Here is a 14,814-nt window from a genome sequence, read left to right on the forward strand (position 1 = left end):
AGCCCCAGCGCGATTGTCACCCCTCCCTACTCCCCCAGGTGCACGCACTCACACTGTACTTCTTATCGATCCGAGTCCGGGCTTTCGTCATTAAGATGCGATTGTTTTGATAAAAGCAGGAAGTAAAGCGCCCTCTTAACACTGGAACCCACCGTAATGATAAGTCTGTGTTTTTTATTCTGAGTCGTTCGGTGCGCGATTACAGCCCTCTCACATGTCATCATATTGCTTAGTTGATCTGTCACGTGCGCAGCTCGGACATTCACGTAACCCCGCTGCGCGCATCAAAAGGTTTTTACGGAGGCAGATGAAGGTGAGTGGTCGCGCAACTGACGTCTTCACCTTTTGAATCGCGCTCAGGCGCGAATGCGCTCACACCACAGCCTTCCGCGCCTGAGCCCAAGTGAACCGCGCTCCGGCCCACCTCTGCAACCCGGCAGCGGCGCGATTAATCAATCCGCGCCCGGGCACGGATCAGAGCAATCACACTAGTCAATCAAACCAGGCTTTGGGGGTCAAACGCGCCCGAGCGCGGTTTGGTTTGGATAGTGTGAGTGCGCCCTTAGTGTTACAAATATATAAAAACAACGTGGGCCCACCTGTATATCCGTAGCATTTTAGAAAATGTCTCTCACTATGTCATTCCTATACCGAAATTGTAATAATAAATGGAATCTACACTCTTTGAGCTTTCAAATTATATATAGTTTGTCATGATTGGATAAGAATTCACATGCAAACACTGAAGTAAATGTAGGCGTCCCGCTGGCGGGACAGTAACATTTCCCAGGATATAAATGTTTTGAGGCACACTCTCTTTATAATTGAATCAATTACTCTCTTATTTTATAAATCACTGTTGAGATATGTATTCCAGAAGCTTAGACCTTTCCAACAATATATAGTTTGTTGTGCTATACATAAAATTTATATGGAAAATATTGACATAAACTTCACGGGACAGCGGCACTTAATTAATAAATTAACTTTTTTATTTATTTAGTTTATCCACCTGCATATGCTCTATACATGTATACACTATTGTTTAGGTAGTATTACAGAAGAGATACCAAGAGAATGGTTTCCTTTTTATGATATATTTTAAAATGTTAGTATACTGTACATAAGAATAGATGTACTGTAGGTAACACATTACAATAAGGTTGTACAATAAAGAAAACTATAAATGTACTATCATTTGCTTTGGATGTAAGATTGTTTCTTAAATGGCTGCACTGAAAGTTGGTTTATATGGTAATATACATTTTCCAATCCTCCAAAATTCTCAACATTTTACTACTGGCTTTATCTGTAGCTGTGAACCGTGACCTTGACTACTAAACTAAACATAGTTACGCAGTTCAACACGTTTTCTCACATGTTTTAGGAGCAGCATGTGAATCAACATCTGGCGTCAGACTGATGATAAACCTTGATGCTTCACCAGACACGTTTGAAAACTTGCTTGAGAATTAGAGGCATTTTTATTTAATAGTTTTCATGGTGAACTCGGAGAAGATTCAGCTGAACCGGCGGGAAAATGCTTCAACGGATTCGCTTGAACTTCTGGGGTGAGTTTCTCAGGTGCAGGTCTGACTTTTGGCTTTTTTATTTGTTTAAATATTTTCCTCTTTAAGTCTGTTGGATCATTCGGAGGAGGAATACTTGAACACACAGTCTGAGCACGATTCCAAGCCAACGTGTCATTGTCATGGTCTGAAAGACAGCAGGTGCACGAGACGACACAAAACACAGGCCAAGAGAAAGTTACTCATCACATCACTTGTGTGTCTGATCTTCATGATCGGAGAAGTCATTGGTGAGAGTAAAACCATGAATTTTCACAAAACAACATTTACATTATATCAAGATTTGAGGTAAAACTCAATTTATATGTAGAAGAACAAATGCATATTTTACATGATAACCAATTTTAACCACCTTATAGGTTAAAGTACTTATAGTATCTTTTTTATTTGTTTTACAAACATTCCCTTTATTAATCTGAATGATTTGTATCTGTGTGTATAGTTTGTGTATGATTGTGTGTTGTTTGTAGGTGGATATGCTGCTCACAGTCTCGCTATAATGACAGACGCCGCTCATCTTCTCACTGACCTCTGCAGTATGTTGGTTAGTCTCTTCTCACTGTGGATCTCCTCAAGACCCTCCTCTAAACGTCTGACGTTTGGATGGCATCGCTCAGGTGAAACTTATTCAATCAGTTCCTTTATAAACTGCTATTTTATTTATGATCAATGTTCTTTATTATGCTCAACAGATACATTTTTTTGTATTTGGTTTAGAGGTTTTGGGTGCCCTGCTGTCTGTTTTGTCCATCTGGGCGGTGACGATAGTTCTCGTCTTGTTTGCTGTTCAGAGGATCATCAGTGATGATTATGATATAGACAGTGATGTTATGCTTATCACCGCTGGATGTGCCGTAGTACTGAACATTCTGTGAGTCACATAAGGTTTTTTAAACAAACCCCAGCTGATTCTGAGTATGAACGAGCCAATTAAGTCAAATAGATATAAAGCAAATCATACAGTGGCTTGTTGCTTTTCTTATCGGTCTTATGATTTTTTTATGGTGGACATGAGCATATATTTTTAAATGATCAAATACCACCATGATGCATTTACAGTTTGACAGTACAGAATGACACAGGCTGGCCTTTTGGGAATTATTCATTTTTTTAGTTGTTATAACCCTGTCTGTGAAATCCAGGTTAAGTCTTAAAATCTAATAATGAGCATCAAAGTTTGATTTCACTTATTGATACAATCTTTGACATGATTTTACGCAGTTTAAAGATATCCAGATTATATTTAATTACACCCAATGTTCATTATGTAGGCTGATTTGAATAACTTTCATATGCATATGGCAGCATGTATTGAGTTTATCATCCTGTGTTTTCGTGTTTGTTTCTAGACTGGTTTTAATTCTTCATCAGGGGTCAGCGATTCATCACCATCACGGTCATTCTGATGGTTTGACAGAAGATCACAGGAACACCAGCGTGAGAGCTGCTTTCATACACACAGTTGGAGATCTAATGCAGAGTTTTGGGGTGTTGCTCGCTGCCATTGTCATTTACTTTCGGGTTGGTATCACTTTTTTTGGGTCATTTTTCTTTTTGGCATATATGAAGTTCACAGTGTTTCTCATCAGCTCAGTGGCACAAGATTAACACTCTTGAAAATAAAGGTGCTATAATAGGCTTCTTCACAACAATGCCAACAGTTTATAAAAACCATTTGAGGAGCTTTGATGCAAAAACCTTTAAATTTAACCTTTATCAAAAAAAAAAAAAAAAAAAAGAGAGAGCGATAATGATATTAACCGAATGCTCTGGGCACATACTACTGTAGTGACCCTGGACCACAAAACCAGTCATAAGTGGCACGGCCGAATATATAGCAATAGCCAACAATACATTGTATGGATTAAAATGATAGATTGTTTTAATGCCAAAAATCATTCATATTATGTTCCATGAAGATGTTTTGTACTCTTCCTATCGTTAATATATAAAAAAATGTATTTATCATTAATATGTTTTGCTAAGGACTTCATTTAGACAACTTTAAAGACGTTTTTTTTCGATATCTTGATTTTTTTTCCAGATTTTTAAATAGTTCTATCTCTTGAATGTCCTATCCTAACAAACCATACATCAATGGAAATGTTATTTATTTATAACCATATAAATCTCAAATTCAAACATTAAGACTTATCACTGGTTTTTTGGTCCAGGGTCAACTCAAAGCAGCCTAATCCCAGCCTTAGGCCATTCAGAAATACGGGTTTGTTTGCTGAATCCCGTATAAGTCTGATAAAAAAATGCTGATTTACAAGAAAACACTTAGAGGGTTTTGCATATCTGAGTGCTGTATACAGTGTTTGATTTGTGACAAAGACTAAGCCCCCGTCATTAAAGGGTCGCCGTAATTTTTACAAAGTATAATGTGATTTTGAATCTACATTTTTGTTGGTCCTGGATCAATGTTTTAATCAAAGAAACCCCAAATTAGGCTTAACTCAAACCCTATCCATTTACCCCTCAAATTTTAAAAGCCCCTAACCCAATCCTAAATCTAACAATCTGTCAATTTCTCTGTCAGTTTCACTTTCTGGCAGCGCAGCACGAGAATTTTAAATTCATGTAGTATTTTAGTTTTAATAAAAACCAGGGGACCCCCTAATTTATATTTTGGTGTATTACAGGGCAGTGGTTCTCAAACTGGGGTCCGGGGCCCCCAGGGGGGCCGTGAGACGGTGCCAGGGGGGCCCCAGTTTTATGACATTTTATAAAATACATTAATTTATCATAAATTTTGTGTAATTAAACCAAAAAAATAAGCCTACTAACCAACATCACTACTTTGTATAATTTAATATGTTTTGTTTAATTAAAATGTTACATTTTAGAACTGTCATAAATTTTCTTTGGGGGGGCCGCAAGGGAATGCACTGTATACAAGTCAGGCCGCACGCAGAAAAAGTTTGAGAACCACTGTTATAGGGGGTTTCAAATGTTTACAGATCTGGGACCACCCCAGCCCCCCCCACCCTCAATTCGAACACTGCATCTTTCTTACTGGTATTGTCTAAAGAACATTTTTGACTACAAGGAATGGTTTGTGAAACAAAAAGGTTTTCTTGGTTCATCTATGGCATCATTAAGCACCTTAAGTTTTAAGTGTACCCTATTAGAAAATGTCTAGATGTATAAAGACAGGTTTCGCTCAAGTTTTTAAAGATGTCACTGCTGAGTATCTACAGATACATTGTTTGACAAGCATAAAATATCTAAATACTTTGTTTTCTGTCATTCTGTAAAACAAAAGCACTTGGTTGAATATTTGTTATCTACTGTAATTTTCATGTGTGACTGAGCCCAATACTTTTTGAGGCTACTGTATGTGCAATACAAAAACTATAACATTCAAATACATTTCTGTCTCCACAGCCTGGATGGAAAATAGCAGATCCTATCTGTACATTTCTGTTTTCAATATTTGTACTCGGTACGACGTTTACCATTCTGAAAGACATCTTTAATATACTCATGGAAGGCAAGTGATTGTTTGCCGTGCATTTTTCATTAGACATTTTCTTTCTATTAATATGAAAATGTTTGACAGAAAACGTTTGTAATGATGTTGATTCTGATCTTAAGGAGTTCCTCCTGGTGTTAACTTCAACTCTATCAAAGATCTTTTGTTATCGGTTGAAGGCGTCAAATCCATGCATGATCTGCACATGTGGTCACTTACTACAAATGAAACGCAGCTTACTGTCCATGCTGTTATAGGCAAGATGTCACACTTCATTATAATTCATTTAATAAAATTCATAAACATGTTTCATCTATCACATAAAGGCTTTGGAGTTTTAACACAAATTATTTTTTTCCAGATGAACAGACTGACCAACAGACTGCTGTGATGGACATAACCAAACTACTTCAGTCAAAATATGGATTTGTCAATATCACCGTTCAAACAGAAACATACAGAGATGGCAGGAGTTTTTGCTTACAGTGTCAAGACCCAACAGACTGACAGGATTTCAGTTTTTTTGTAAGTTTCTTATAGATTATGCAAATACATACTAATGACAATATACAAATGTTTTTAACAAATGGCTTCAGAAGACCTGAAATATAAATAAATATATTTGTCTTTCAGTGATTGTGTACAATGAGTTTTTTTTGTTTAATGTTTAATTTGAAATTAAATACATTTTCTGAATACAATGTCTATTAACACTTTTAAAGTGCAGTGTGTCAATTTTAGCGGCATCTAGTGGTGAGGTTGTGAATTGCAACCAACGGCTTAATCCATTGCTCACCCCTCGCTTTTGAAACACATAGAGAAGCTACGGTAGCCGGCACCGGACAAACATGTAATCGTCGGAGACAACTTATTGAAAAAAATTGTAGAAAAATGGTGGCACAAAATGGCGACTTTCATGTAAGGGGACCCTCAGTGTATTGTAGATAAAAAGGTCCCGTTCTAAGGTAATAAAAACATAGGGGTTCATTATAAGGGGTCTTTATACACCCCTGATAATATAGTTTTGTATATTATTTTGCATTTCTGTCAAGAGATCATTTTAAAAATTACACACTGCACCTTTAACACCTTTACATTAATCCTATTGTTGACAGATAAATCTTAAAAATATATTTTTCAAGTATATATATAATTCACACACATCCAAAGACCTTCATCTGCTGACCTCTGCTGTTAAAGGCATCATATTAACATCATATATGTTCTTCTCAAGCTTTTTCTGATACTTCCAGTAGATGTTTGTGAGGTTTATTTAGTAGTTTCTTGATGCCGATCTTTCCAGTATTTAGCGTACGCCTCCTGAAACATGTTCTTACAGCTTATTTTGGCCTTCAGTCTGGAGCAGATGAGGAACGAGCCGCCCATCTTGCGGTGCAGTGAGTAAGTTTCCTCGGGTGGAGGAGTCAGACGCTCTTTCAACATCACAGGTATTAAACTGTGGATCCGCTCCGTTGTGCTTTGAGCACCGAAGTCGAAGGGCTCATCTGATGCGAAAGCCTCTCCGAGGATCATCACCGCATCCACATGGGCGTTCTCCATCGCCTTAAATACAATTTCGTAAAAGGTGAACTGTTTATGCAAACTAGTTAAAAAGTTGGTTTCAGAAGTCTTTAAGGATGTGACGTATGCAAAAATGCATTTGTGGGTTGGTTAAACGTGTTTTTAGGTCTGCAGAATTACCTTTGACTCATATCCAGTCAAAAATTTCATCTCAATTGATCGTCGTAAAACTCCCTCTCTATTGCGATCTGCAGCGGCCTTGATAATCTGATGATTATACTTTGTATAAGAAATTGCAAATAATTGCAAAAATGAAGATTGATAATGCATAAAATGAGATCATATTTACCTCAATATAGGCATCTGTGAAACTTGCATCGAAACCTCTGGTGGCTCCAAAATCTAACAGTGCAACCTGCATGAGGATTACAGTTAAAGGGACACTCCACTTTTTTTTTTAAATATGCTCATATTCCAGCTCCCCTAAAGTTAAACATTTGGTTTTACCGTTTTGGAATCCATTCAGCCGATCTCCGGGTCTGGCACTAGCACTTTTAGCATAGCTTAGCATAATCCATTGAATCTGATTAGACCATTAGCATCATGCTAAAAAATAACCAAAGTTTTGGATATTTTTCCTATTTAAAACTTGAATCTTCTGTAGTTACATCGTGTACTAAGACCGACAGAAAATTAAAAAGTTGTGATTTTCCATGCCGATATGGCTAGGATCTATACTTTCATTCTGGCGTAATGATCAAGGACTTTGCTGCCGTAACGTGGCTGCAGCAGGCGTAGTGATATTACGCACTGTCCGAAAATAGTCCCCTTGGTTACTTTCAATATATTTCAATATACTATTTTCAGGCACTGCTTTTAATAAAAATATCAAAACTCTTTGGTTATTTTTTAGCACGATGCTAATGGTCTAATCAGATTCAATGGATTATGCTAAGCTATGCTAAAAGTGCTAGCGCCAGACCCGGAGATCAGCTGAATGGATTCCAAAATGGTAAAAATCAAATGTTTAACTCTAGGGGAGCTGGAAAATGAGCATTTTTTTAAAAAAATGTGGAGTGTCCCTTTAACACGTGCCATAACCCAAACAATCAAGATTACGACGAAACAAATAAATACCTTGTGTGTCTGTGGGTCGAAGAAGAAATTGGACCAGTTTGGATCCGTCTGCATGTATCGAAACTCAAAGAGCTCACGCAAGCACAAGATTAATATCTGCTCACAGATCTAAGAAAACAAACAAACACAACAAGATGTAATAAATGTTAATCATTTAAAAAACGGTTTTCATAAACACAGCATCTGTTTGTCAACCTCATCCTTCAGTTCCTGAGTCAGGTCATTGGCTTTATCCAAAGGGAAACCCGTCACGAGCTCTGTGGTGAGGACGTGTTGCCCACTTAACTCATCCACAACATTTGGCACATAGAAATACGGGTGACCCTTCAGTAACTCCCTGTAATAAAATTAGCTGTAAGAACTTTAGACCTGTTCATGTGTCACAATATCATATTATATTATATGCTCACAATACATCAATATACTGAATGATACATCAATGCAAAATGATGTTACAAAAATATCACATGTTAATATATTACTGATTAGGGCTGCATGGTTTGAGGGGTTGCAATAGGCGGACATTTTCTAAGGCTGTGTGATGAATGATATATGATACCGTAATGGTTTAAATTTAATTTGTGGTCGCTGTGATCTATGTCACTGCCATATTCGGTTGTATTAATGTCCAAATATTACCATTCATCTTCTGGATTTAGAGGATTTTGCCAACAAATCAGTATTTCTGAATGGTCTGAGGCCGTGATTAAGCACATTTGAAGCAAGCGAGGGTATTTAATGAACATATAAAAGGTGACGAGTTTCATCTGCCTCTTCATCAACATACATTTTTTTTTATATTCATAACTTTTTAAAGTATTAAAATTATTCAGTTATTGCACACAATTGCGGTATGAACTCACTGTGCGATATTCCTGTGCTTTCGATATGCCTTGCTAGTGATTATTCAAAGACGTCATTAGGGCTGAATCTTTATATATACACAGTAGATGAATAAAACTAGTTAAAAATTCCCCTGCTAAAACCCTGAAAATACATAATTTCAAAGACTCACTGGAATTTCTTTGCGCATTTGGCTTCTCGTACATAATCACATTCCAAAGCCAATTCCCTGCTCATAACCTCGATCAGATGCTCAGGAAACAAACCTACAAACAAACAAAAAACATTGATAGGGTAAAAACAAATACTGAAGCTTCACTGCCAAACTGAAGAGATGTAATTCATACCTTCAGGTAAAGCATTGCTTAAACTGAGAACTGTCATTAAGTTGTTTACATCGCTGTTTATGCTCTTGGCCACTCCTGGATACTGAGAGCAGACAATAGCATTTATTTATTTACAGTAATACTGACATCTGTCAGCACAAACAATCATGCTGAAAATATTTTCAGATACCTGAATCTTCATAGCCACCTCTCTCCCGTCCTTCATCCGAGCCAGGTGCACCTGACCTATGGAAGCTGCCGCAAATGGACGTTCCTCAAAGTATTCCAGTTTATCCTGCCAGTTTGGCCCCAGATCAGTGACTACGGTTTTCTGTCCAATAAGAAGACACCAGTTTATTAGTGGTCTTTGCTTTAAATCCAATTAAATTGCAGATTAATATGTTTTTTTTAATTTCACGTTTTATTCAAAAGTGTTAAGTAAATGCTTTACAAAAAAAGTTAAATATGTTTATTTAAATATTTTTCTCAATTATAACACTATAAACACACACACATGTATTATAAATATATTATAAATCAGTACAAATTACTGGATTTACAAATGTTAATAATGGTTAGATTACAAATATATTAAAATAATAATTACTACATAATTTAATTAAATTAATTCAACTTAATAGATTTTTTGCAGGGAACAGTTATAATTTTTATAATTGGCTTATTAATGCATTTTTGTTTAATGGCTAATTTAATTTTTTTTAAACATGCTTTCAAACAATACCCCCAGTTATAGCACCCCGGACCCCTTTATTGAAAACCCATGATATACATTTCCAAACATTCTTTCAAATGAACTTCAATAATCAAGTGAGATTTTGTACGCTATGAGTACTAAGCAGTCTGGGATTACATGAAGACACATGTCAAAAACTAAGTCAGCATGAAACATCCTTCCTTCAAAAAACATTTTGGAAGCACCTAATGTCCATTTTGTGGTGCTGCTGAATATCTTATGGAAGTAAAATAGGCTGAACGTCATTTCGTGTTGACCTGGTGTTTGTTTTTGTTTAATTCTCACATTTCAGACTATACCATCATTTGCTTGGTGGGCATGAAGTCGGCGCTCTGTCGAACCCGGTCAAAGATTTTTGCAAGCTGAGGGTTGATGAATGCATCATCTGTGGATACATATGAGAAAGTCAATGAGGGCACAACAAAGTACAGACAGTCGCTGTATGTTCGGTCTAAATACATCAGCAGTATAAATAAAGCTTTACATGGGTATTGTGGCCTGCGCATTTATTGGATGATATTTTGGGTGGTGGTGACGTACTCCTGCTGTTATTTACCTCAAACGACTCTACATATAACACAGTACTGCCCTTGTAAATATAACAAAAGGTTAAACAGGACTTAATGTGATCCTTTCAGCTTTCTAACTGGATCCAATTTCCGTTTAACAACTGGAAAGATACAAAATGCAGTCAGGCTACATAAACAACAACCCTTGAGGAGGGGCTTGTAATGATATTGCAGAATGACGTTGGAGTTTTTCACACTGCTTCATTCCTTACAGTAATAAACGCTGACATCTGTGACTGTATGTGTGCAGGTCAAAGTCAAGGATATTGCACGTATATGAGAAGAAAAAACAGGTGGTAAATATAGTTTGACAGCACACAGTACACACATTAAGACTGATAAAGTAGCATTAATGTGCCAATGATCTTAACAGCAGGGTTCCCACACCTTGGCTAACTTCAAATTCAAGGACCTTTCAAGGACTTTCTAGATCCAATACCCTCAAATTCAGCGACTAAATGTTGGGACACATTTCAAGTGAGAGCAAGGTTACATTGTGTTACCTTTTAAGATACATTGTTACAGTTCCCTTTCGAGGGAACTCGCGCTGCGTCACTGCGGTGACACTTTAGGGACACCTTCAGGGGTAAGTGCGTCTGAATGTGTATATCAAATTCAACCGATGGTGAGGCTTATCAACAAAGACAGGGTGACGCTGGAGCCAGGAAGTATATCGCTATCTGAAATATTGCCAAATTGCGTTACAGGGAGGCAGGAAGTATGGCAAGGGTGACGCAGCGTCTCGTTCCCTTCTCAGAGAACAACAGTTACATACGTAACCCGAGACGTTTTCATGTGTCAAACACAACTATGCAAATAGGCATTTTGGTATGAATCAACATTCGCATACAGAAGATATAAGCATTTAAAGTAAACAGTTTAGCACACGTGCTTAAAAAGTCTACACTACACAGGGAATATGGATTTTTTTCAGAAAACTTCTTGCATAAAATTGATTCAAGCACTTTCAAAGACCTGTGTCTATGTATGTATATTTTCAAAAACTTTCCAGGGCCTAGAATTTTTCCCACAGATTCACAAACTTTCAAGGATTTCAAGGACCCGTGGGAACCCTTCAACAACAAACATAAAAACCCTAACCCCAAGTATGAACAAGAACAAAATAGCCTTTTTCTTTTTTATTAATTTGTCTGAAATGTAGCTATAGTTAAGCATGTTAAAATAAAGAAGAAGATCTCACCCTGGATGCTGAGCATTTGACCGAGCTTCAGAGCCGCACCTCGTACTTTACAGAGTCCGAACGATTCGCTCAGCATTGGCTTCCGATATGAACGGGTTTGAATCTAATATTGCTTTTTTCTGTCCTGCTCAAAAACAATAAGAGAACATGAGCTGTAAATCTCAAATATATGAATCGTAATCTTTAACCATATGCTTTCAAACCTGTTTGATCATCGTATTTAAGACTCTTCTTCGCTACTTCAGCAATGGCTCCAATGCCCAGACCAACGGCCAAGCCTGTGACATTCATGAAAACGTTTTTTTTGCGATTGAAATCTTTGAGAATCGTATGAATTAACAGACATAAAAACGACACATACAGTAGTGTGATCTCACCTCTAAAGTTTTTTTGTGTGTATTCAAATATTTCATTTTTCTATTATAGAATTTTAAAGAGCACCTATTGTCCGATTCACGATTTTAGTGTGTATTAGTTCATGTTAACGATATGCAAAAGGTACAAATCCCAAAGTAAACAATGACGCGAGTGATCGTCTCCAATGTAAATCTCTTTTCTTGGAGTACAACAAACACACGGATTGTAGGCAACAGTTTACTTCCTGGGATTTGTTATGTAGAAAAGACCGACATTATCATAATTCCTCCCTCTTTAGACGCATAGCCTGTAAATTAACTCCTGTAAGCTTTGCATTGTGAGCGAATCTTTCAAACATTGTAAGGAGCGTCACATTTCCGGCTAACGTCAGATGTATTCAGGCCAATCACAAAATACAGATTAGCTGACCAATCAGAGACACAGCGCTTTTCAAATTGATGAGTATTGTACAACATCCGTGGAGGGAAAAGAGAGGGAAATCTGGAGCTACAAAAATGTACGATATGTGAACAATTATTAACCATTTACCATGCGAACACATTTTATTATACCAAATACACAAAATAACATTGTTTTTAGCAATGAAATAGGTGCTCTTTAAGAATACATATAAATTCAGGAAAAAAAACATTGTTGTATCACAGACAACTGTGATAACACCGAAAGAAGATATCAAGGTCAGTTTGAGTTTGCATAAACACAAATGTACAATTATAAGTTCAAAAATGAGTAAGAAAAGTGCATAATTCACCTCCGAAGTTCGCTAACCTTCCCAGTCTTGTTACCGGCACCTTCCGCTCTCTGGCACTCTCACTTAACTGAGAAAACATCAACAATATTGTTGAAAAAAAATTTTTGTTGTTGTATATAATCAGTGTTTTAAGATAAAAAAAAAATGTTCAAGCAATCTAGTAATCTATCTACCCAATCCTGGTCCTCGAGCACCTCGTGCTATTTTTTAGAAGTCTCCATCTTTAACACAAGGGAGACATGTTTACCATTTTGGAAGGAGGCTGATAAGTTGAATCAGGTGTTTTAAATAAGGAAACATCTAAAACTTTTTGGAAGGGGGTGCTCGAGGAGGACCAAGTTTGGGAAGCAAGTTTTGATATTTTCCTATTTAAAACTTGACTCTTTTGTAGTTACTGTACATCGTGTACTCAGACCAACAGAAATTAAAAGTTGTGATTTTCTAGGCAGATATGACTATGAACTATTCTCTCATTCTGGTGTAATAATCAAGGACTTTGCTGATGTAACATGGCTGCAGCAGGCGCAATGATATTACGCAGCAGACGAAAATATTCCCCTTAGTATCTTTCAATAGCAGGGAACCATTTTCGGTCACTACATAATATCATATAGTTCCTAGCCATATCTGCCTAAAAAATGGCAACTTTTAATTTTCCATCGGTCTTAGTACACGATTGAAAATGAGCATATTTTCCAAAAAAAGTGGAGTGTCTCTTTAACACTGTATGGATCTTAAAGAAATAGTTCACGCAAAAATGAAATTTCTGTCATCATTTACTCATCCTCAACCCTGTATAAATGTCTTTGTTCTGTTGAACGCAAAGGAAGATATTTGTAATAAAGCAGGAAACAGAAGCACCATTGACTTCCATAGTAGGAAAAAACAAGTCAGTGGTGCTCAATACCGTTTGCTTATGTTTCTTGGTGTCAGGCTGTTTGGTGTCTTTGGCTGAATCAACCCCTTCTCTTTTCAGATCATTATAATAACGATGGTCTTGATGAAATAAACAGATCTGTTGTCCTGGACGGTGCTCTCTGAATAGCCCGTGTCTAGATCTCCATAAACATCTAGGACTATAAATGTTGACTTCTCCATTGTCCTTCAGGATGTTAACAGTGCCTGGCGCTCTTCCATTGTGACAGCGAGACTCCATGATGCCAATAAATCTGGAGGCATTTTGATGATGACATCTGTCACAGTCCTGAAATAAACAAAGTGTGCAGAATAAACAAATTAAAAATCAATCTGTGAATCATTCAGATAAATGACTGAATCAATCACACAGCAGATCTTACATGTTGTTCGGTCAGGTGAGATGTGTTAAAAGCGACTCCTCTTAGACATCCTCCAAGTGTCAATTTTCTAATCTTATTGATTCCCCTCATCATTAACATATCAGCGGACATTTTGACCTTATAAGGCAAGGAATGTTGATTTATTGCGTACATATGGTAATTCAAAGGGCTTTATATAGAAATGATTTATAAAAGAAGCAAATAAATAAAAATAATAATAATAAAAGACAGAAATAACATTGATTTTAAAATGTGTAGATAAGTACTTGTTCGGTGAATTTAGCAATTTGTGAATATCATTTACATCTAATTTTTATATAATTTTACGACATAGAATTCCGCATGTTATTTGCTTTAAATCAAAATCAGGAACTGAAGTGACATTTCAAAGCATACCGAATTCTGAACGAAACCAAATCAATGTTTAATACTATTCAGATTACCTTCATAAAAAACAAATGGTTTATTTGTCTCGAGGTAGCAAACAAACATTTCGTTTATGAATAACGGTTCACGTTTCATGTTCTTAAAAAATTAAACAAGTAAATACTTACTATAGAAGTTGATGCAAAATAATCCTGATACCTTTGTGGCGCACATTAAAGTCCTGATATGAAAATCAAAAGAGTCTGAACTTCACCAGCTTTCAAGCACACATTGTGATTGACAGGATAGGTGTGTTAGACTTCACACTGCGCAGACCGATCGGTCTATGACATCGAAATACCGCGAGGACATTGCTCTCGCGGTACTTTGATGTCAAACGGCGAACTAGTCTGCGCAGCGCCGCATAAAAAATCTCCATTGAACCGCATCATTCATATCTAAAAACGTTTTGTGACTTATTTGAGATTTGGATAGTGGACTTTTACAATATTTTGCCCAAATAGTTTCTACCTGACAAATATATGACAAATGTCTAATGGCTAAAAAATTCAGTAAATAAATAAACAAATAATATTGATCAGC

At 36.7% G+C, this 14,814-nt stretch overlaps 2 protein-coding genes across 2 annotated transcripts; one reads left to right on the top strand and one right to left on the bottom strand.

The window, feature by feature from the left end:
- Positions 1–1,396: 1,396 nt before the first annotated feature.
- On the top strand, positions 1,397–5,710 carry LOC135735997 (proton-coupled zinc antiporter SLC30A2-like). The gene is made up of 8 exons (XM_065254726.2): positions 1,397–1,571; positions 1,638–1,819; positions 2,060–2,206; positions 2,307–2,460; positions 2,939–3,110; positions 4,980–5,085; positions 5,190–5,324; positions 5,429–5,710. Exons 1-8 carry the CDS (start codon positions 1,501–1,503, stop codon positions 5,572–5,574), a joined length of 1,113 nt encoding a protein of 370 aa, XP_065110798.1. The 5' UTR covers positions 1,397–1,500; the 3' UTR covers positions 5,575–5,710.
- A 64-nt stretch (positions 5,711–5,774) lies between these two features.
- On the bottom strand, positions 5,775–14,524 carry coq8ab (coenzyme Q8A, genome duplicate b). The gene is given in 16 exon segments (XM_065254702.2): positions 5,775–6,630; positions 6,769–6,855; positions 6,938–7,003; positions 7,726–7,833; positions 7,921–8,062; positions 8,741–8,834; positions 8,916–8,997; positions 9,085–9,225; positions 9,948–10,033; positions 11,419–11,471; positions 11,473–11,542; positions 11,622–11,696; positions 12,548–12,614; positions 13,455–13,751; positions 13,846–13,962; positions 14,400–14,524. Coding segments are annotated over 15 exon segments (1,773 nt in total). The 5' UTR covers positions 13,957–13,962; positions 14,400–14,524; the 3' UTR covers positions 5,775–6,336.
- Positions 14,525–14,814: the final 290 nt, after the last annotated feature.

Source organism: Paramisgurnus dabryanus, chromosome 17 (assembly GCF_030506205.2).
Source record: "Paramisgurnus dabryanus chromosome 17, PD_genome_1.1, whole genome shotgun sequence".
NCBI lineage: Eukaryota > Metazoa > Chordata > Actinopteri > Cypriniformes > Cobitidae > Paramisgurnus > Paramisgurnus dabryanus.